This window comes from Hemicordylus capensis, chromosome 2 (genome assembly GCF_027244095.1).
Source record: "Hemicordylus capensis ecotype Gifberg chromosome 2, rHemCap1.1.pri, whole genome shotgun sequence".
In the NCBI taxonomy this organism is placed as follows: Eukaryota; Metazoa; Chordata; class Lepidosauria; order Squamata; family Cordylidae; genus Hemicordylus; species Hemicordylus capensis.
In genome coordinates, this window is record NC_069658.1 from 86,830,864 (window position 1) to 86,853,313 (window position 22,450).

The 22,450-nt window shown below is 41.7% G+C and overlaps 1 protein-coding gene across 5 annotated transcripts in view; it reads left to right on the plus strand.

The window, feature by feature from the left end:
- ADAMTS19 (ADAM metallopeptidase with thrombospondin type 1 motif 19) overlaps nucleotides 1-22,450 on the plus strand; it is a 190,732-nt gene that overhangs the window by 37,125 nt on the left and 131,157 nt on the right. For 4 of the 5 annotated variants that reach the window (XM_053302857.1, XM_053302859.1, XM_053302861.1 and 1 more), the window contains 4 exons: nucleotides 3,763-3,928; nucleotides 9,518-9,690; nucleotides 10,364-10,447; nucleotides 11,994-12,151. In XM_053302857.1, coding sequence (XP_053158832.1) covers nucleotides 3,763-3,928; nucleotides 9,518-9,690; nucleotides 10,364-10,447; nucleotides 11,994-12,151 — 581 coding nt within the window. The remainder of the gene's footprint in view (nucleotides 1-3,762; nucleotides 3,929-9,517; nucleotides 9,691-10,363; nucleotides 10,448-11,993; nucleotides 12,152-22,450) is intronic. The other variant, XM_053302858.1, reaches the window with a different exon arrangement.

Genomic DNA, 22,450 nt, shown 5'->3' on the forward strand with positions numbered 1-22,450 from the left:
GCAGGTCAGAGAGGATGCTTAGGAGCAATCATGTCTACTGCCCCAGTGAGTTTGCTGTTCCAATTCTCCACCATGGCATCAACAGGTTCACCAGCAGAGTCAACACTAAATCCCTCCAAGGCTTCTTGAAATCCTGTTGGATCCAGTAACCTTCTCGGGCAGATCATCCTAATAGGTCCCTCACCCCTGCGAAGGTGGGAAGTGATTGTGAGTCCAACCTTAACCAGATGGTGGTCTGTCCATGACAATGGGGAAATCACAGGATTCCCCACCCATGGAACACCACCCTGCTCAGAGTGAAAGACCAAATCATGTATGTGACCAGCAATGTGTGTCGGCCCCGAGACCACTTGGGATAATAGGCCCATAGTCATCATGACCGCTATGAACTCCTGAGCCACCCTGGACAAATTGGTCCCAAAGTGAACATTGAAGTCCCCCAGCACCACAAGCCTGGGGGACTCCAACACCAAGTCCAAGATCAAGTCCGTCAGCTCAGTTAGGGACTCCGTTGAGCAGTGGGGCAATCGGTACACCAACAGAAGTCCCAGTCTATCCCTGGTCCCCAGACTTAAGTACACACATTCGATATGGTCCGACACTCTAACAGGGATCCTGGTAAGGGAGATGTTATTCTTATAGACCACAGCCACTCCACCTCCCCGTCCACAGTCCCTCACCCGCTCCTTAACAGAGTAGCCTGGAGAAAGAAGCTGGGACCACACTGGGCCCCCAGCCTCCCCCAGCCAGGTCTCTGTAATACATACCAGGTCGGCACCTTCATCCAGAATCAAATCATGGATGGCTTCTGATTTGTTCTGGACTGACCTGGCATTACAGAGGAGCAAGGTGAGGTTTCAAAGATGCTCGGCACTGCTCCCCAAGGTCAAAGAGCTGGCAGGACAGCTGGAAGGGGAAACAGCTATTAGATTTCCAAGTCCCCTTCCCCTGTAATGGCCCACTGACCTGCCAACGTTACTTCTTCTGTTCCCTACCACGACCATAATGGCTGCCCCACAGTCAGTGGACACGCCCCCTGTCTCCTCATCTCCAGTTAAGTCCAGACACATTCTAAGATTATCTCACCCAGGACAAATTAAAACAGAAGGTGTACTATTAAATGCCCCCCTCCCATATACAAATACCTAGGCCAAGAGACCTGGCCCTCACTGACCCCCAAAGTGGCTCCCCCAAAGGGGCGGCCCCCTTTGGTGTCGCCCCTTCAGTGGCGGGCCCGCTGCCACTGGAAGAAGCCTGTATAGCCCTGAGAAGGCAGCTCTAGGCAGATGGAATGCAGGGAACTGCCAAGTCACCCTCCTCCCTGGGCCCCAATCCTGCAAGGCCTCACCTCAGCCGAGCAGCCAGTCCTGGGGGGCAGATAACTGACAGGGGGACAGTAGGAGAAGCAAACAGGCAGGCACCCAGTCTATCACCCTGGGGTCTACCTAGGAGCAGATGTTGTGTCTCCTCTTCTCTTTCCAGCAAGCTTCTGTGTAATTCCTCAACCTTTTATTAGGTGTAGAATTATCTTACCTGAAAGGCACTTTCAAGATGTAAACTGATTTAAGGGTAATAGGGTAATAGTTTAGGGTAACACAAGTTGCAAAGGTAATCACAGGGCTGGCCAATCCACTAGTCAGACTTAGGTTGTCACCAAGCACACCAGTTCTTGGGTGTGTGTGCATAAACAGTACCAGAATATAGCACTGCCAATTATTTTTTTTCTCCCACTTGCATTGAACCCCTGAAGTACAGTGCTGTGAGAATTTAATATGTAGTACTGCATCCTGCTCCCTGAAAGGTCTTCACATAGTACATCCCAAAATACACAATCTTCCTTGCTTATTGTACATCACACACACACGTGCAACAGTTAGTCTCATAAGCTACACTCCATCTCTCGGATTTGAACTGTCTCAGCATCATTTCCAAAAAGAAATTGAGATGCTTCACATGATCGGTGTGAAGCACCATTCGGGGCAGTGCAGGGAGGGCAGGCTTAGACTACTCTCCCTGCACACTGGCAGGGAGCCATCCCTGGGTGGCCGAATCAGCCACCCACACAACTGCCAGCTCCGTCATGGAGCTGGCTCGGACTGTGGGGATCGGGGGCCGCACAGCCCCCGGAAGTTCCAGGTTGCCCTGTGCAAGTGCCTATGTGTGTATCATCTTATATAATACTAGTGTTTGTAAGCCCATTGGATAACGGGCGCTAGTGGAGCTGTGCGCTCCGGACCCCAGCTGCCATTCCCCCTCCCGCCACCCACCGCCGCCCGCGGCTCCGGCCTGGCCCGCCACCTACCGCCGCCCGCGGCTCCCGCCGGGCCCATCGGTGCCCGGGCCCACCGCCGCATCGAGCTTCCCCCGCCACCTCGTCCGGCAGCCATGTTGGGCGGCCAGAAGCGGCCGCCCCGAAGAAGCCGGGTATGCGGCGGCGCGGCGCGGCCAGGCCTCGGCCATGGCTCTGCCGCGCCTCGGCCAGTGTCCCCCGCCGCCGCTTACCCGGCTTCTTCGGGGCGGCCGCTTCTGGCCGCCCAACATGGCTGCCGGGTGCCGGCGTTCGCGGCTGCCTTGCTCTGTTCTGGGCATGCGCGAAGCGCATGCCCAGAAGAGGCCAGGCACGAACGCACGCTTGGTGTCCGTCCACGGACGGACACCAAGCGTTTTATTAGAGAGGATAGGAATAGCACAACTATTTTATGTATGTATGTATGTATATTTATTTATTTATTTATTTATTGTGCTGCAGGGACATGAATTTGAAAAGCAATTCCGAACATATTGATGTACTTGCAGCAGAAACAGCACTTGTGGCACACTTCAAGCAATTTGATATACTGTACATGTCTTCTTCCATACAGAGATTACTTCCTAATAGGAGGAAGCTGCCCTAAAGCCTTATTCAAAACTATCACTAAAAAAATACATGACAATATGGTGTGTAGTAAAACCAGTGTATAGATTGTGCTGCATATATTTAAATGATTTATTGGGTCTCCCAAAGCAAGCTTTTAACATTCCAGATATTCCACTGTCCATCTGCTACTGGCATGTAGCCACCCACCCACACAGACTGAGTCAAAATAAATGAAGCTTATTTTAGTGTTTTGAAATAAAGGGGCTAATAAAATGGGACAGGCATCCTTCCTGAAAAGGGTATGGCACCTGAATCTTATACATCTGTGTTGCATTGTGGCAGTGTTGTAGGACTAGGTATCATTCATCAAAAGCATTTACTTGCTGTTGCAGTAAGTCCTTAAAACACGGTTGTGTTAATTAATTTTTACTTATTTAAAATATTTCTATACTGCCCAAAACTTGCGTCTCTGGGCGGTTTACAATTAAAATAATTTAGAACATGAAATCAATTAACAATAAAAATTATTTAAAAGATTAAAAACATTTAAAACCCAGTATTAACATTATTTAAAACTATAAATCTAATTAAAAGCCTGGGTGAATAAATGTGTCTTCAATTCCTTTTTAAAAGTTGCCAGAGATGGGGAGGCTCTTATTTAAACAGGGAGCGCATTCCAAAGTCCAGGGGCTGCAACGGAGAAGGCCCGTTCCTGAGTAGCCACCACATGAGTTGGCGGCAGCCGCAGGTGAACCTCTGCAGATGATCTTAGCAGGTGGTGCGGCCCATGGCAAAGAAGATATTATCTTAAATATCCAGAATTTACTCTGTTGTCTGTATGCATAGGTGATAGAGCCTTTGTAAATAGCAGGTTTCATACCTGTTCTTTTTGTTTTCTTCTACAGATGGGATTTTTGCAGATGAATGAAGACTTCATATTTATTGAACCACTTAATCACACTTTGACTGTGACAGGTCATGCACATCGGGTATACAGACGTAAAAGGTCCACACACGAGAGAGCCACCGAAAAGCCTACTTCTCATAGTCAGTACTGTGGTGTTGTTACTGGTAACGTAATCTCTATTAACATATTTTGATGTAATAGGCACTCTTTGTAGAACAAATACATCTGTTACTTGATCTCTGGTTGCTGTTCTGGTTCCTGCAGTTCTGTTACTTAAAATGGCAAATATCTCAACTGTATATACTTTAGGTTGAGGTAGGCTTCATTTCAGTGTTGTGTAGGTAGACTCATCTTAGACAAATGTACTTGGAAACAGATGCTTTACAGAAGCAGCTATGGAACTTTCTCCCCAGGGAAGCTTGTTAGACCGCCGCCCCCCGCCTCACGGCCATCCTTTCTGTCTTTAGCTGGGTTGAGGGCTTTTTTTCTTGTAAAGCTTCTAGTTAAACTTATTTATGCTCTTTTTTTAATTGCTTCTGCCTTTGTCATTGTTATTATTGATTCATTGTTTGTTGCAGTTTTAATCGCTTATTTTAAGTGTTCTTGTGAGACCATGATCTGAAAGGCAAGCTGGTTTTAAATTATTTTAAGGTTTTTATTTTCTGTGTTTTAACTTGTTTTATGGTGTTGTAAAATACCCAGAGATGAAAGTTTGGTGATAAATCATTTAAATAAAAATAAGTAAATAAGCTTCAGTGGCTGACATTCAGATGAACAAAAACCTCAGGGAAATTTTTTGGGGTAGCACAGAGTATTTCAGAGGGAGAATGTTAGCACCCACACTGCTTTATTCTGAATGTAGCATGCTGCATGTGTGCTTCATTTGCTGCACATATGCTTTGGACATCATGCATGTCAGTCACTGAATAGTGAAGTTTATTTACAGGGCCAGATACATAGAACCTCTGAAGCTCCTTTTGGTCATTGAACATTGGAGTAAAGTAACATTGGAGTAACCTTGCAGCAGCAGACTTATCCCACCTTTTATATTTGTTGAGAATAATTTATGTAGTAGTGCTGTGTGATACTTTCAGTTGGTATACAGATTTGTGTTGAATCAGGGTAAAACGTATTTGCTTTGATTTGGACTGGAATTAGCTGTTAAAACAGATCAAATAGCCATTAAAACATAGCTGCCCAAAGCACCCCACTTCAATTCTGATCCAGTTTGACCCTTTAGAGTGTGTGTGTACAGTATGTGTATATGTATGTGTGTGTGTGTGTATGTGTGTGTGTATATATATATATATATATATATATATATATATATATATATATATATATATGGCATAGGAAACCTCAAAATTTAAAGTGTCCCTGCACAAAATCTCCTGGACCCATTTGTCTGCAATTTGACAATGGTGAGGGCTACTGTCCCAGCAATTCATCCTGGAAAGAATAAAAACACTATAGGAATTTTGTGTGAAAAGGGGGAGGGAAACCTCAAACTTTAAAGTATACCTTCACCAAAATCCTTGCACCCATTTCCCTGAAATTTAGAAGGCTTTGTGCTCTCAGAAGGGGCTACTATCCCAGAAATTCTGATTCCATTCTGTGTAGAAATGAAAAAGTCGTAGATGTTTTGATTTTCATTGTAATCTAGAGGGATAGGCAAACTACAGCTCCCATCATCTCCAGCCACAATAAATTGTAGATGGGGAAGATGGGAGCTGTCATTCAACAACAGCTGGAGAGCCAAGGTTGCCTACCCCTGAATTAGAGAATGATTTATGCTGGTAAAACTCAAAAAGGGGAATGACAAACCTCAAATTTTACCGTGTTCCTGCACAGAAACCTATCCACCAATTTCTTTGCAATCTGGCATTCTTCATGCTCTCAGAAGAGCCTATCATGCCTGCAGTTTTAATTCCTTTCAACTGAGAAATGAAAATGTTATAATAGTTTTAGTGATTCTCCATTATACTCCCAGGGTGAAACTTCAGATCCAAAGTGAAATGACCATCTGAAGAGAAGAGTAATATGCAGAGGGAGAAAAACAGCAAATAGATTATAAATCCCCAACTTCCTCAATGTGAAGCTTTTTTTTCTGGTGCACAGACCAAATGTATTGTTCTTGATTGAGTGTGGAGAAAAATTTATACGATCTGAAGAGAAACCAGAGTATGTGGAGAGTTTTCTATGTGTACAGCTGTGTGCAGGGGCTCCCAGTATCCATGTACAGTACAGGCCCAGTACTGTTGGGCTTCATTATCCATGGGTTCGCCTATCTGCAGTCAGGTAAAAGACACCTAACCTCGGCATACGTGTGTGTGTGTGTGGTGTGGGGACATGTCGACTTCGCATATCTGTGGGTCAGGGTGTCTGGAAATGACTGTAGAGGTCATTTCCAACCTCCATTTTGTGTTTCGGAGCATCAAAATGGCTTCGTTTTAAAAGAGAGAGAGAGAAAAACACACAGTGATTTTTGGCTAGTTTGGGAGCATTCTGGGGCACAGCACAACTCGGGTGGAGCAGCAAAGCCTGGTAAGGAGCATCCCCCTACAACTCCCCCTCCCAAGTTTGGTTGATTTTCAGCAATTTATGACAGTTTTCCTGACAACCGGGAACCTAACCCCCGTGATCCCATAGCCCCCAATGCCTTATCCATGGTTGCAGCCAGCTATGGAACCCCCATGAATACTGAGGTCCTCCTGTATAATGAACAAACATAGAGAGGGCGAAAGTCTGTTGCCACAGTACCTCCACCTCACGCAACCAGCATGTACAGTTATCCCTGTTCTAGTTTCTGAACAGGGCTAGAATCTCAATTAAAAACCTGTCGACAGGATGAGGATTTCCATTCCTTTTCTTGGACAGAAGTGTAATAGAATTTTGAATTGTAAGACTGAAATAAGTAAAAACCGATTTCCCTTTTACCTTTGTTGGTCTCTTTCTTCTTCATTGTGGGTCTTGAATATTGTGTTTGCTGGCTAAGATTTATTGCTCAAGAGTTGCGCTAAGTTTTACATAAAAGTACAGCATTTTGAAAATGAGCTCTCTGTTATCTTCAAGCTTTGCAGGTTGATTACAAGTTAATTAAGTAAATGTGCTTAATCTGAGCTTCTAAGCAGCACAGATTTTGTAAGGTTTTGTAAGTTGACTTTGCAAGCTTAAACAAAATGCCTAGATTGGAATTTTAAACAGAATGACACATTATGGCAGTCTCGATTAAAACTTAAATGTGAAATAATGTAAGTGATTTTTTGCATATATTTAGGAATATGAATGATTACAGACGTTAAAATATCTGTTTGGTTTCCTTGTTATTTCTTGCATTATAAATGCAATAGTGGGGACATCTCCTTTCTTCTCTTTTGGAGTTTCAAAAGTGACAGATATGGTCATAAACTACTTATATTGGTCTGTCTGTGAAACATCACTTTAGGCAGTTTAAAACGTTATTTTACCAAAAGCAAATAGTATTTTACCATTATTCCATGTGTTTAACTCATAATAACCATGTGGAATACTGTACTAAGGTATGTTTAGGCACATTCATTGTTTTTTTTTAAGCCTCCCACACACAGACTCTTTCTTGTTTTCTCTCTCATCTGTGTGGTCTGTGTTGCACTTACTCTGTATGCAGTTGTACTTAAAGAGGCTCTTCAGTTTTCAAGGATTCCTACTGAGAGACCAAAGGGAAGTAGAGCAATTTTAAACAGAGAATGTTGCTGGAACTAGTAATCTCTGAAATGGAAGAAGACTATTAAATGTGACAGTTGTATACATAATAGCATTTTTTGTTGTAAATTAAATTTTTGTTTAATTTAAGTGCAAAGTACTGCTGATACACTAAAATTAATAGACTTGTAGAATGGATGGAGTGATGGTATTTTCTTTAACATTTTTTACCATACAAATATATTTTTGGGGGTTTTACCGGCTTTCTTTCCTTCAAAACGTTAATTATTGAATTTTGATTCTTTTAGATATGCAAGAATCAAGAAAGGGAAATGTCAAAAGTGACTGAATTATATTTTATTAGCATTCATCCTCCTCCTTCTGAACAACTGTGTAGTTGTTTTAATGTATATAATTATGTTACTTTCATTTCTAGGAAATAAATCTGTCATTCTATTTTATGGCTAAAGAAAGATGAGATAGTGGTTCTTATTCTTAACTTTCCTGGATTTATAATTCTCAGTGTGTACCTACTTCTAACCTTTAACATGGGAAAAGCCTTCCATGTTTTTTATTTAGCATCATATATGCTGTAGAAATGCTTTTCAGAGAGCAGTAGTTGCATTAGGCAACCAAGACTATGCTGCTCTGATGCATTTATGGTGAAAAAGATGTGTAGCTTTTTCATGTATTAGGTGAAATAAGCATTGCAAACCCAGGCCCAGATAATGACAGAACATGAGTAGTTGGAAAAAACTAGAGCCACTTTATTGAATATTTACAGAACCTGCAATGAGGAATCCTAACTAAAGTGCGGATATCCCCTGTGTGGATCAATCTCATAGGAGGTATGCCCACAGGAGGGTGAAGGACCGGGCTTTGATTTGGCTCAGTACCTAGTCTGAACCTCTTCTCTACCACATGGTTACCCCTGTTGAGGAGATGCATACCAGCCCACCTCAACCCAGGTCACGACGCACTGAGCGGTGTTTGCTGGCATGCATCCAAGTGGGAGTGGCTCCAGCCTGAGAGTTGTGAGATCACCAAGCCTTTCTCCGTATTCCCATTCACCATAATAGCCGCCCAGAGATGTAAGTTTGGGCGAGGTATAAATAAAATAAAATAAAATAAAATAAAATAAAATAAATAAAGGCCCTCCAGCCTAACACCAATGTAAATTAACCTACCTTGGCCCGCACTCATCTGCAAAGTGACTAGTTAACCCCTGGGACTGCCTTACTGAAATAAGCGAGACGTAGGCAAAAAAAGGCCCCAACATTAGCCAATCAGTTGGTTAGTTCCAGTCTATATGTGAAGTAAGGTCTCCCACTCCATCTTTCACCACCTACTGGCACAGCGGGAAAACTGACTTGACTAGCAGGCCAGAGGTTGCAGGTTCAAATCCCTGCTGAAACACCTATATCGGGCAGCAGTAATATAGGAAGATGCTGAAAGGCATCATCTCATACTGTGCAGGAGGAGGCAATGGTAACGACCCACTGTATTCTACCAATGACAACAACAGGGCTCTGTGGTCGCCAGGAGTTGACACCCACTCGACGGCACACTTTACCTTTACTTTACTAAAGAGTGGAATGTCCAGAGTTGGAAACCAGGGAACAGTGAGGCAGTATTGATATTATAAACCAAAGCAAGAGTGCTTGTTGAAATTGAAGGCCTGGGTCAGCTTTCCATAATCACTAAAAGCATGGTGTTACTCCTCTGCTATTTTTCTGTATAGATGCCCACGTAATTTTGCTCTAGTATACAGCATCTCTAATTTAATTGTTCCTTGCATCTCCCTAAGGCTAGTGGGTTGTCAATTGAGCACAACTGAGCATGGCTTTTCTTTGACTAGAATGAGCTGATATGCAGATTGCATCAGTATATTACAACAGGAAGAATAACTACATTTAATTGTATTGTGCAATCATTCTTTTAAAAAGCTTTCAGTTATATGTTGACAGTCACTAGAGTTTCAAACAAAAGTCTTCAGAATGTATTTGCTGACACCCTTTTTCTAAAAAAAAAATTGCAAGAATATATAATGTTTTTATCTATTTTTGTTGTAGAGAAAAGAAGATCTAAGGGTCAAAAAGGAGCAGAAGGTGGACGAGGAAAAAGATATTCCTATAAATTACCTCAAGAATATAATGTGGAGACTGTTGTTATTGCTGATCCAGCTATGGTTTTATACCATGGAGCAGATGCAGCTAGAAGATTTATTCTAACAATTCTAAATATGGTAGGAAACTTTGGAATTTTCCACCAAAAAGGGGGAAACAATTTTAATTCAGTAAAGCACAGAGTATGGCTTGATTGTGTGAGCCGTTAGGATTAAAAGATAGGTTCCAGTGCTAGAACAGAACCTTAACTTGAACTCTCACAATGGCAGTGGGATATGACTCCAAAGCTATCATCAGTGCAGAATCAGGCTTCTGGACTCATTAGCATTCCTGCAAGCTAGGTTGGGATAAGTTGACTATAACTACCCCTTGTTCCCACACCCCAGCTTCATTAACTTGGTACATTATGGTATTCCAGAGTGTTCAGAACAAAAAGTCCAAGGATGTTCCACTTGCACTGATATAAAGTTCTGTGTGTACTTTGATGAGCATGTGAACTTCTAATATCAACAAAGAAAGCTGACCTTTGAATGTAAAGGGATAGAGGTGAAGATGAGAGCTGTTCACAAAATTAGGCTGTTCCAGACATATGGAAACTTTGTTTGTGTGCTGGAATTGCTGTGCCTAGACCAGACTGCTATATTGGGGACATTGTGTAACAAATTTAGAACACTACATCAGGCCACAAAATTACCAGCACTTGTTATTAAATGCCTTTCTCTTTGTTCTGTGATTTAATATTTTCCCCCATAGTAACATTTTATTTTCTTGTTCCTTCCTTCTTGTCTTTAGGTGTTTAATCTATTTCAACACAAGAGCCTTGGTGTTCAAGTGAACCTTCGAGTGACTAAGCTTGTTCTACTTCATGAGACTCCAGTAAGAAAGTACTGCATTTACCTTTTTCCATGTAAAGTTATGTTAGCATAAACAGCAATGCAGATATAGTATTAATGTCTCACTGGAAAATGCAGTATTTAATCCTGTACAATTAGGGCTGAGCTTAAAAAGTACTTTTGTGTGTGAAGGCTTCTGAAGCCCTCTTCCATTTGGTAATTTTTGAGGGAGAATCAAAAGGGCACATTTGTCCATAGAACAGCTGCACTTCTACCTGACATGGCAAAACTGCAGTAGATTGAGCCTCTTTGTAGCACCAGTTAGCTACTGCTTCTGTGCCATTTCTTAATTCCAAACCAGGCAATCCTCACTACTTCAGCTTAGTTACTTAGTTTGCTCTCAGTGGTGTTGTCACATAGCCAAATCTGATTGGCTATGGGATGACATCATTTATTCCTAGAAAGGAGAAAACAAGTTTGAAATAAATGGTGCCAAAGCAACACCCAGTGAAAGCTATAGACAGCCTCCAAGTGGTACTGATCACACAAAGGCTAGTCATTTTGAAAAACTGAGGAAAGATTTTGGGCTTCCTGAAATTCCCCTTTCCACCAACCATGTTCAGCTTTGAGCTTTCAGCACAATACTATTTATTATGTATTGACAAAGCATACTAATTTTGCGCTGTGACTAATTTTGGTTATCATTTATTATGGATTGTGTTTTGCCTTTCAGTTCTGAAGCTGTACTACACTGGTGAAAAGGTGCTGATATCCAGACTAACAGGTGGAGGGGCAATTTTTGCAAATCTCCTCTGCCTCCCTAAAGTATGTCTCTGAAGGTCTCACATTCCTTGGAACAGATTTTTGGAAGGCATAGCGTGGTACAGAGGGGAGGGGAGATTGGTGAAAAATCTCTGCTTTCCCTGCTTGCAACATTAGTGTGGATGTCAGCACTGTTGCACCAGCACAGTGCTAGTCTGAATGTCATCCTTTATTTTCATTCTATTTCTTATGTGTGAGTGGGTTTCTTCAAGGATTTCAATGTCAGGAGCATCTTTCCACAGTGGGGATTAGCAAAGTAATGTTACTAAGATAACAGTATTTTCTCTTGCTGAAACAAACAGTTATTGCATAACTATACATACAATGCAGTCCCAAACAAGTCATTTTAAATTTAATGATAACTTAAGATGCACCTAAATCTTTGAAGGCATTTGAGAAACCTTTCTTTATATTGTGAGTAGTTATTTAAATAACAAAATATGAATTTCAGTTCAAAAATCTCTGTTAACAGTGTGATTCTTTTTATCTAAATAATATATGAAAACTCTGAATAGATTGATAGAAAGTTTACATAAGTAGAACTTTTATTTAATTACAGAATTTCACTAAACTGGATGAGGCAGCATTTTGATGAGTGCATGGTGATTTAAGGAAATAGCTTTTGATGCCATGGTTATGGTATACAAACTGATATTTCAATGGTTTTATAGACAGCCTTCTCTGCTGAAATAATTTTAACAACTTTTTTGTTTTAAAAAGCTGTGGGGATACATACAGTACAGTAAACGAAGCATTACACCTTTCAGGCAGACATGTATATTGGACATCATGGTGAAAAAATGTTGGAGAGTTTTTGCAAATGGCAACATGAAGAATTTGGAAAGAAAAATGACATCCATTTAGAGATGTCAACAAGTTGGGGTGAAGATGTGTCACCAGTAGATGCAGCCATATTAATCACCAGGTAAGTGGCATATTTTCATCTCTTTTGTTAAAGACAATGAACCTGATGCAAACTTAATGAACACCCTGATGTGCACCCCCAAAATGGGCATCTCCTTTCACTGCTGTCGGGCATAGCAGTGAATTTGGGAAGCCTTTATGTATTCAGGTGCATGGGTGTGCATGGAACTGGTTCCGTGCAAACCCAGGAGGCTGGGGGTGGTGACTTTAAGGCATGGGGAGAGTGCTCTCAAGTCAAGTCAAGTTTTATTTACGGTCCTAGACCAAACAACTCTTACATCCCTCATCGTGCTTCCCCCTCTGGCACTGCTTTAAAAACCACTGGTAGGGGGTGGCTGTATACCCTCTTGCTGCCCCAGTCAGTGTAAAACCTACAAATATAGAACCCAAGATAGAATAGTAGCTATATATAGCCAGTGTGGACTCTGGAATATTGGAATAATCTGTTGTGGACCACAACTATCAAATGTGGTCAACCATGGTCTTCATCACTTGCAGTTTTTGAAGAGTGAACTACATTACATGGGCTTTAAAAGTGGAAAAACTTTGAAGTTGCTAAATAATTAAGGGCCATCTTTAGGAGTAAAATGGAAGAGTTTCAGTATCCTTACCATATGGTTTTGGTGCAAGGCATAACAGAGAGAGAATTATGCTTGTTCTAGTCCATTTTAAATCTCTGTCCTCTCACCATTTTTGTCTGTGGGGAATCACTTTTTCCAATTGATCTTTCTTCACTGACCAGTCAATTTACTGTTTCTAGGTGAGAATATAGTTTCCATTAGTGTGGTTTATTTCGCTCTACATATATTATAAATAGATCAAAAGAGGAGCTTCACTTTGAAGTTTAACTTTCACTTTTCAGCTTGGCAGCAGTTACCATGTGAGCTTGCTATGGTATGAAAACAAGTGTATATTGCGTGAGGTGGGGTGAAGTACGGAGGATATATAGTGGTTATTTGCAATTGCACCTTAGCCGCAGCAAAAGTACAGGGTTTTTTTGGTCCCTATAGACCTGAAATATAATCTACTGTGGAAACAGGAGCGGCTGGTGAGGGCAGCACCAGTGGGGTGGCAAGAGGCACCTTTTAAGGATATAATAAGCAGGTGCTTGCCATTGTGTAAACAGCACCTGCAAGTTGTAATAGTCTACCCGCAATCCTGTGTGGGGTAGTGGCACTCCACCCAGCATCCAGTGGGACCACGGCTTAACTTTAGCCTCTGCGTGTACATAGAGCTGTGCACCCTCTGTACATACACACAGAGACCAGGGCCACACTGCAACCCCGTCAGATGCTGGGCGGAGTGCCACTGCCCCGTGCATGATTGCAGGCAGAGCACCGCAGCTTGCTAGTACTGCTTATACGATGGTAAGCACCTGATTATTAACTCCTTAAAGGTGCCTCTCACTGCCCACCCCCCCAGTGCTGCCCTCACCAGCCACTCTTGTGTGGAAATGAAAATTCATGTAAACAATCTCCTTTAAGGTAAATATTCTGGCAATCGTGGCACAAGACAGTTAATATTTGCACATTGTACAAATATGGTAGTATCTGGTGTTTTAATAATCTAAGATTTATAAGATGAAAATGTATAAGGAATGTCTTTGAAGGAGATGTTTTGTAGGACTTCTTTCTACCTATATTTTAATATAATTCCTTAACATACAGCTTGCTATGTTCTTTAAAAAATGCATTAAGGTAATCATGAATATGTTGTGATCACAATGTTTTGAATGTATTGTTACATTATTTAGAGGTATTTTTTAGAATTAAGATTAAGAACGAAGCATAGGCAAGTAATTCTTCCAATATCCTAATCTAGAGAAGGACATCCAAATTATGAGACTTTGCTAGCAAGATGAAGAAACTTATCATCAGACAATATGAACTGGAACCAGAGCTAATGAAATCCATGTTGTTCATGTTATTTGGAAAGCATGCTGTTTGGGCAATTCTCCCAAAAATTCTAATCCATGCAAAAACTTTATCTCCATGAATTCACACAAAAGGGGAGGCAATGGTGGCATTGGTTTTGTTTATGTAAATAACACAGCTGGTATTTTTATTGCTCTGCAAATCTGTAAGTTCTCAAATGATGATGGAGTGACAAATAAACAAGTAGAAAATCCAATATGGGGTATGATTCAGCTAAACAAGATTTTAGAAGTATCATTGATTTCAGTGCAAGAGGTGCAAGCACAAGTGCTTAAGTTTGGCTGGTCTTATCTTATGATTCACTCCACCATCTGCACAACATTTGTGCACAGGGGAACTCCCATAGGGTATAACAGAACCCAGTTCACGCCCTCCACTTCAGTGTACCAGGCCAATATGGGGAATAAGAGGCCCCTGCACATTCCCTATTTTCCTGTCCAATAATTTGCACTCTGTGCAGTCAAGATATACACATTGTTTTTGTTGACAGAGCAGATGTTCAAACTGGATGGAGACCTGAGAAGTGAACTTTACAGTTCCTGTCATCATTGCACTTCAAGGGCTCATGTGCATGTGCTGGGGGAGTGGAAAACTAGGTCATGGATCAGAACCACCACAGCCTCCCCAGCCCAAGATGGTATGAGAGATAGAGCTGTGTGCCTTCCACATATTGAGGACAACCAACCCAGATACCTGATGATCTCACCCAGTGGTTTCATGCAGATATTAGATAACTAAATAAATGTGCTTTTAAAGTTTTCTAAATTACACTTCAGCAAAAATATCCAGTGTAGTGTACAATGAAAATTAAAACAATCAGTACAATAGAATGAATAATTAATAGAACAATAGCAGAAAAACAGCAGCAAGTCATAAAACAGTGGAAATTGAAACCAGCTTAGATAACATTCTAACATGTCTGGGAAAATATGTTTAAATGTTTTGTCTGGTGCTGAAAAGACAAAATGGTTGGTGCCAGGTGAACTTTCCAAGTCACCAGTCCCCTTTCCAAGTCACCAATCCCCTTGCATCAGATGTGGAGTGGGGGACTCACAGCTGCTTAGGAGGACCAAAGTGTCTGGACAAGAATGTGGTCTTTTAAATACCTGGGTGCTAGGCAATTTAGGGCTTATATGGCAAACACTTTGAATTGTGCCTGGCAACATGATCAGCAACCAGAGTAGCTATTTAAGAATTGATTGAAAATGTTAAGTATAACTGATCCTAGTCAGCAGTCCTCCTATGGTGTTTGTCCAAGGCAGACCCATGTGGAGCATATTGCAGTAGACTAATCTAATCTTGAGGCTTTCAGTGCATGGACAAAAATGGCCAAACTATCTGTGCCCAGGACAGGTGCACCAGTCAAAGTTGATGGAAGGCATGGGTAACTATGGATGGCACTTGGACATTGATCAACAATATTGGATCCAATAGTAATCCAAAGCTATAGACCTGATCAATTGGTGGGGTGGTGGTGGGACTTGTCCAGTCAGATGAACCATCTACTCACAGAACATTTCCTCACTTCAGCTGACTGAGAAAAAAAGGAGAAAGAGTTTTGATGACACCTCACACACCCCATCAGTAGGGTTGGATGGCCTCACTCAGTGACCTCATGCAGATGCTAAGTTCCTGTCACTTTAAAAAGGTGTCTCTTTTCCTAGGAAGCAGGAATACTGAGAACCTGAGCTAACCCACCCCTTTTTATATAAGTGTACCATATGTAACTAAGAAGGTCAGCTGATACAATATTTGTATTGCTTTTGTGTAATGCAATTTATATACATTTTAAACAGGAAATTATAAGTCTGGAAATGTCACTACACTTCTTGTAGGCAGGGCAAGAAAGAGATGGGTTCAGCCAAGAACCTTGCGCCAGGATGGGTCAATTGTGAGAGACTGTAGCTTGATAGCCCAGGGTTTAAACCCCTGCTCAGGCTCACGTAGGAAGTCTTGTTTTGGTGAGAGGTAGTATCTCTATGGACATATGTGCAATTCCTCAAAAATTCTCACTAAGCATTCTTAGTGGGACCTGGATACCTCAGTTGGTAGAGCATCAGACTTTTAACCTTATGGTCTAGGCAACCTTTCTCTTGTCTTGCTGCTTGCTTCTTAATTTAGGGTAGAAACTAATAAATCACATGCTAGTTTCCCTCAAAGTATTATTTTCAGTGGCAGCCTGTATGGGTGAAGTGGAGGTGGAGGAAAACAAGCATCAGATGCAGCTCATTTCTACTCTTCTTGCCCTGCCCCAGCTGCCTCACTCTCCTTCATCTCGCTCTACTGCAGCGTTAACCTCAAGGGCATGGGCTGCTTAGTTGCTGGGTTGGAGAACCGGGGAAATGACCAGCCCATGTGCCTGGAGTTAACACCACAGTGGGGTGAGACGAAGACAGGCAAGGTGGGCGGGGCAAGAAGAGTGGAAATGAATCTCACCTGCAGGTCATTTTCTGGCCTCCCTGCCCCACCCATTTAGTCCACCACTGATTATTTTGTATTTGTGTTTGTATTTATAATTATAATTTATAATTGTATTTTGTATTTATAATCTACAGTGAAGATACTTTTCATAACTGAACTGATCATAAATTAGGTAGAATATTTAACATTAGGTGTATTTCAGTTTAAATTAAAATATTCCATAAATATGAAATTAAAATAAGGTTGGTATTATAATGGTGGTGGTTGTAAACTTGCGTCAGGAATGGAAATTAATAAAAATATAATTATGAAAATAAGAGTTTAATTTAAATAATATGCTTTGGTTTTGTAAAGACTTTCCCACTGAAATTAGCTGGGAGAGTTTTCCTGCACAGTTTTTCTCCACTGAATTTCTATGTTATTTTCCATGGGCCCCACTTTACATAACTAACTGCCTGTTTTTATTTGCTGCTTTGAAGAGATTCCTGTATAATAGTAGGCTTTATCTTGAGTAGCTGCATATTTAGACTTTGCATTGCCCCAAGGACCTCTTCTAGTGCTCTATTTAATAGGTTTAAAAGTTTACAAGTAAAGTATAATTTATGGAAATGACAGACTAATAGTTGCCCATTCTTGCCTCAGATTCTTTTCTGCCATTAGTCACCTCATTTAAGCTTTAGAAATCTGTCATAAATCTCTTAAAAGTTATACTGTACTTCCCACTTGAATAGGGGTCTATTATCCTCACCATGTGCTTGGTAAATCACTTATAAAAGATGCCTGCCTGCCCTGATAACTGAAGAGACTTGAGTGCTGTGTTTATTGGGGCTTTCAAACTTCATATATGACATTCCTGTAGACAAATGCCTGGTAGGCTATTAGATGTAAGTTGGAGGTGAATAATGTACCATTTGTACTTCAACTTTCAGATGGTACATTTGAACTAGAAATTTTGTATTAAAAGTATATATGCATTCAGAATTCCCTAAACTGGCAATGATCTGGAATTTTTGAATCTTTAAACACAATATGGTTTGCATGAGAGTGATGTGTGGAACAATAATTCAAGAGTGTGAATGAGAATTAATCGGCAAATCTGAAAGAATTTGGTTTTGTTTCTTTCCATTGAATGGTTGTATAGGATCTGAATTTCATATAGTCCCTGAACATTGGGGTATGATCTTTCTGTTTAACTCTATTAATTACAAGTCCTCCTATATTGTGGGGGTTATGTTCCTGGGAAGTTGCACAAATGATGAATCTGCAATACTGGTGCTTAACCTAATCCAAAAAATAGGTTCTGCACTCAGGCCACACTAGTGGCTGAGTGCCAGTGGCGAGAGTAACCATTTAAACTTTAAGTCTCCCTGCCCATCAGCTGATGGCACTTCCCATCAGCTTCCCAGCTGGCATGCAGGGAGGCTTAAAGAGGTGGCGCAAGTGGCTGCAAAAATTTAGTTATCCGGTGCTAGAAAATTGTGAATAGATGTAACTACCCCCCACAGTAGCTAAATTGATATACAAGCAGGTGGGCCACAATTTAGCGAAACCATGGAAATCAAACCCTGAATATTGAAGGAAGGTTGGTGGCATTCACAGTGCTTTATTGCCAGAGATGCCTGAACAAAGAAACATTAGAATTGTAGTTTGGTGTACAACACAACCCACTGAAATCAGAATATATTACTATGTGTAGGATACTGGCTTCCAAACAGACCACATCATTAATCATCTATTGACAGTCCCTACAATACAACTGTACTTGTTCCCCCTTCAGGTTTGAGGCAAAGAATTTACACCAGGAATTCTTAAAATACAATGCATACCCAGTGAAATGAAAAGACAGATTGACAAGGCCAGACTGGTACCCAGGAATAATCTATTACTTACACAGGCCCAGGAGGGAAAGCAAAAGAACACTGCAGGTTGTCGCCTGTAGTTCCTAGCTAAGACAACGGCACTTTCTTCTCACAGGACTTACTTGGTAGCCTAGCCTGTTCTTGCTTACAAACAGCCCCAATAGTTTCTAACTAACAGGCCACATGATAGACACATAAACACAGGACTAGACCAGCATTAGGCAACATCAGGCAACACCATCAAAGGACCAAATAACATCGGCTATATTCTCAGGGTTTCAGTCACTTGCTCTTCCTCCTAAACGATACTGTATATGCCGTCACCTGTCAACAGTGCCCTTTAGAACAAACAGATCGTTGTCTATGCAAAGGGATAAGTGGTGAGGCTGTGCAGTCATGTCAGTCTGACAGGCCCCTCGGTCCCATTATTAGGGATGTGCAAAAAAATTCGGGCACAGATCGATCTGTGCCTGAAACGAGCAACTTTGGGTGATTCGGGTCCGAACCGAATCTCCCCCGATATTTTTTGGGGCCGAGCCGAATCACCCCTGATTTGTGCCCGAAAAATTCGGGTGATTCGGGATGATGTCTCCTTGAATTTCCTGCCTTTTTGCCTCCATTGATTTGAATGCAAAAAGGTCTGATGTGATGTCAGCTTGAATTTCGGGTCCCAGGGGCAAAATAGTGGGGTGGGGTGGTAGCGTCTAATGGATGGAGGCTACCAATTCTCAGGGGAATTGGGCAAAGGGCTGATTTGGGGGGAATTTTTGAAGTTTTAGTGTCTTTGGGGCAGTTTGGGGGCATAGCGTGGGATCTGGGCAAAAAGAGTGGGGTGGGGTGGTAGTGCCTAATGGGTGGAGGCTACCACCCCAATTTCAGAGTGATTGGGCAGAGGGCTGATTTTTGGGGAATTGTTGAAGTTTATGCGTCTTTAAGGTTTTTCCCCATAGAGAAGCATTGAGGTGTCAGCAAATGTATAGCTTCATGCGGAGGGCAGAGGGGTGGCCTAGAGAAGTGTGGGGTTGGTGGTAGTGCCAGGTAGGGTCAAGGAAGCTACCTGAATTTTTTCAAAGGATTTGGGCAGAGGGCTGATTTTTGGGGAATTGTTAAATTTACGCGTCTTTAAGGTTTTTCCTCATAGGGTATACATGGAGCTTCCAGCAGCCCCATAACTGCACTTGGGGGGTGCTGGGGTGTTCCCGAGCGAGTGGTAGTGTAGTGCACATAGGGTGCCAACAGGATTCTGTTGTTTCTGAGGTATTCTGAGTGTGGATTCTATGATAGCTAATGAGATTTTCAATGAAACACCATGAATCCACTCTAATTTGCTATCATAGAATCCACACTCAGAATACCTCAGAAACAACAGAACCCTGTACCCCATGGGTTAGAAACCCATGGGGGTGGTTGGCACCCTATGTGCACTACACTACCACTCACTCTGGACCACCCTAGCACCCCCCAAGTGCAGTTATGGGGCTGCTGAAAGCTGTAAGTAAGTCTGATGATCTAGGAGGCTACCTAAATCAAACTAGGGATGTTCACTGAACTGGGCAGGGGTGGCTCGAAGGGGAGGGGGGTAGGACTTTAAGGGCGGGAAAGGGTGCACTTACACCTCCCCCGCTTCCCCCCCACTGGTGCTGGAGTTCTGTAAAATCCCTCAGGGTGGCAGCATACCTCCCTGCTGCCCCTTCCCTCTTCGGCCAGAAGTGGCCGGAAGCACTAGGCACGTGCTCATGGACATCACGATCACGAGTGAGACCGTCTGACATATACGTGTACGAGTGAGCATCCAGCATGTGCACGCATGCACTTCTGACCACTTCCGTCCGAAGAAGGGAAGGGGCAGTAGGGAGGTATGCTGCCGCCCCGAGGGATTTTACAGAACTCCAGTGCCGGTGGGGGGAAAGCGGGAGGAGGGGTAAGTGCAAACTCCCCCACCCAACGTTCAAACTGGCCAGTGTTCGAACCTGTTTGGAGGCCCATAAAAGGGCCTCCAAACAGGTTCGTGCACATTGCTAAATCACAATGCCACCTATTCATGTATAGGTGGGCTTTTTCCCCTCCTATGTTGCAATTCCTAGGATCTTACAAACTTGTGAGACCTTCAACTTTAAAGTAGAATGTCTTATGCAGCACAAGGATATGAAATGGTGTGGAAGTTTGAAATACTTAACCCATTAAAGAATGATTACTACGCAAATGCTGCAGTTGGAAGTATTCAAACCATGGGATAGAGGCCTCATTTGTCTTGGATGCCTATTCTGCCCTGGATAAAATGTTTCCCTTTTGAGTAACCTTATTAAATCTATGGATTTCTCCTATCCTTCAAGGGAGAAATTGATGTGTCAATGATCTTAGTGTAAAAAAAGATGGTCGGCACAAGAAAGTGGAGACGGTTGGCCAGTGATGCCAAATGTTTATACCATGTATACCACCAGTGGTCTGGGAGATGCATCATTTTATATTTTATATACAAAATGATGTATAAAATTATGTATAATTTCCATATATATATGGAAATCAGTAATTAAAGATCCATCCTCTGTAACGTGAAAAGAAACTGACATGGGGCAATTCACCAAAAGGCTATACAAGGGCCAATTGCTCTGTAATCCACCAGCTAGGATCACCAGGAAGCAACAACATGGACTGAACCTGTGATCAGTTATTTGAAGTTGCCAGGGAATTTTGCTGACTGGAATTTACTTATTAGTAGATATTATAGGAAGATCTTGGCCAGAGGAAAGGGCATTGCTAGCTAATATAGAAGTCAATGTATTATATGCAGTGTAGACCTTCCATTTTAACTCTGCTTCCAGTTAATTGCAGAAAAGTAATGCCTAACAAGCAATAAATGTCTCTACTGTGAAAGTGCTCCAAGTTCATGGGGAGAAAGAATATAAAATAATGGAAATGTAGTTTATATTGTGTATGAATATGCCATTGTGTGAGATATTCTCTTGCACATATTTATATATGGTTTTTTCATAAGTTGAAATCTAAATGTACTTTTGAGTATGCTTCCAGCCTTTCCATAGCATTTTGTACTGTTGGTCCACTGAGTGTTGGCTATGGTGCCAATTTAATTGCAAGTAATAAATCAGCTTAAAATATTTTTGGGGAAAGTAGTTTCAGCGATAATGCAAAACAAGCCCAACTTGCAGATGCTACATGACGACCATAGCATCCTTATGACTGAGGTGCCAATTAATTGCAAATGTCAAAATGGCTTAAAATGTTTTGGGGGAAAGTTTATAATGCAATACAAGCTCAACATTCAGAAACTACATGATAATTGTCATACAACTGCTCTGTATAAAAGTGAGTTAACAAATAACAAATCATTTATAGAAGTACCTAGTGTATTATAAACTTTTATTGGGCAGCTTATTCTCCAAAGAATACAGCCCTCATTCTTTCTTGGAAGTTAGGGAACGTATTATATTTGTTTAAATACAAAACAGGATGCAAGTGCATATTGCTGTTGCCAAGACTTAAAAATCCTGTCTCCCCAAACTCTCATAATTTAAATTTTGGAAGTTTATTCAACCAAGGCAGAAATCAAGCAAACCAAAGCATCTTAGCCTGCAGATAATATGGTGATAGTATCACTAATTAAGTTATCATATCTTAACATACATCAATGCTATTTTCATTATTTTAATACATGCTAGTGAAAGTAATGCAGGTGCATTCCTGGTATCATTAGGCCTTCTTGAGACTAGTACACAAGGTATACACTGGATCTGTAAGGAGTGACCTAAGATATTTGGACATCTGAGGTAGGCATCAAGTGCTCCCCCCTTACCCAGCAGCACACATTGCCAAGTTTCTTCCTCTTTATTGCATGGTGCATGTCCCCCATCCCCTTACCCAGCAGTACACCAGTAAATGTTAAAAGCCACTTCTCTTCTGGTGCTGAATTTGAAAAGAAGGGATGGAGGAAGGAGAAAGTGGAAGTGAGAAGAGTAATGGGGAGATGTTTTAGCTAACCATTCCCCTTTCCTCTACTAGTCTACTTCCCCCTCTCACAGAGCAGAAGAGGCAACTGGGGAGAGTGATGGATTAGAACGTTTCCCCTCT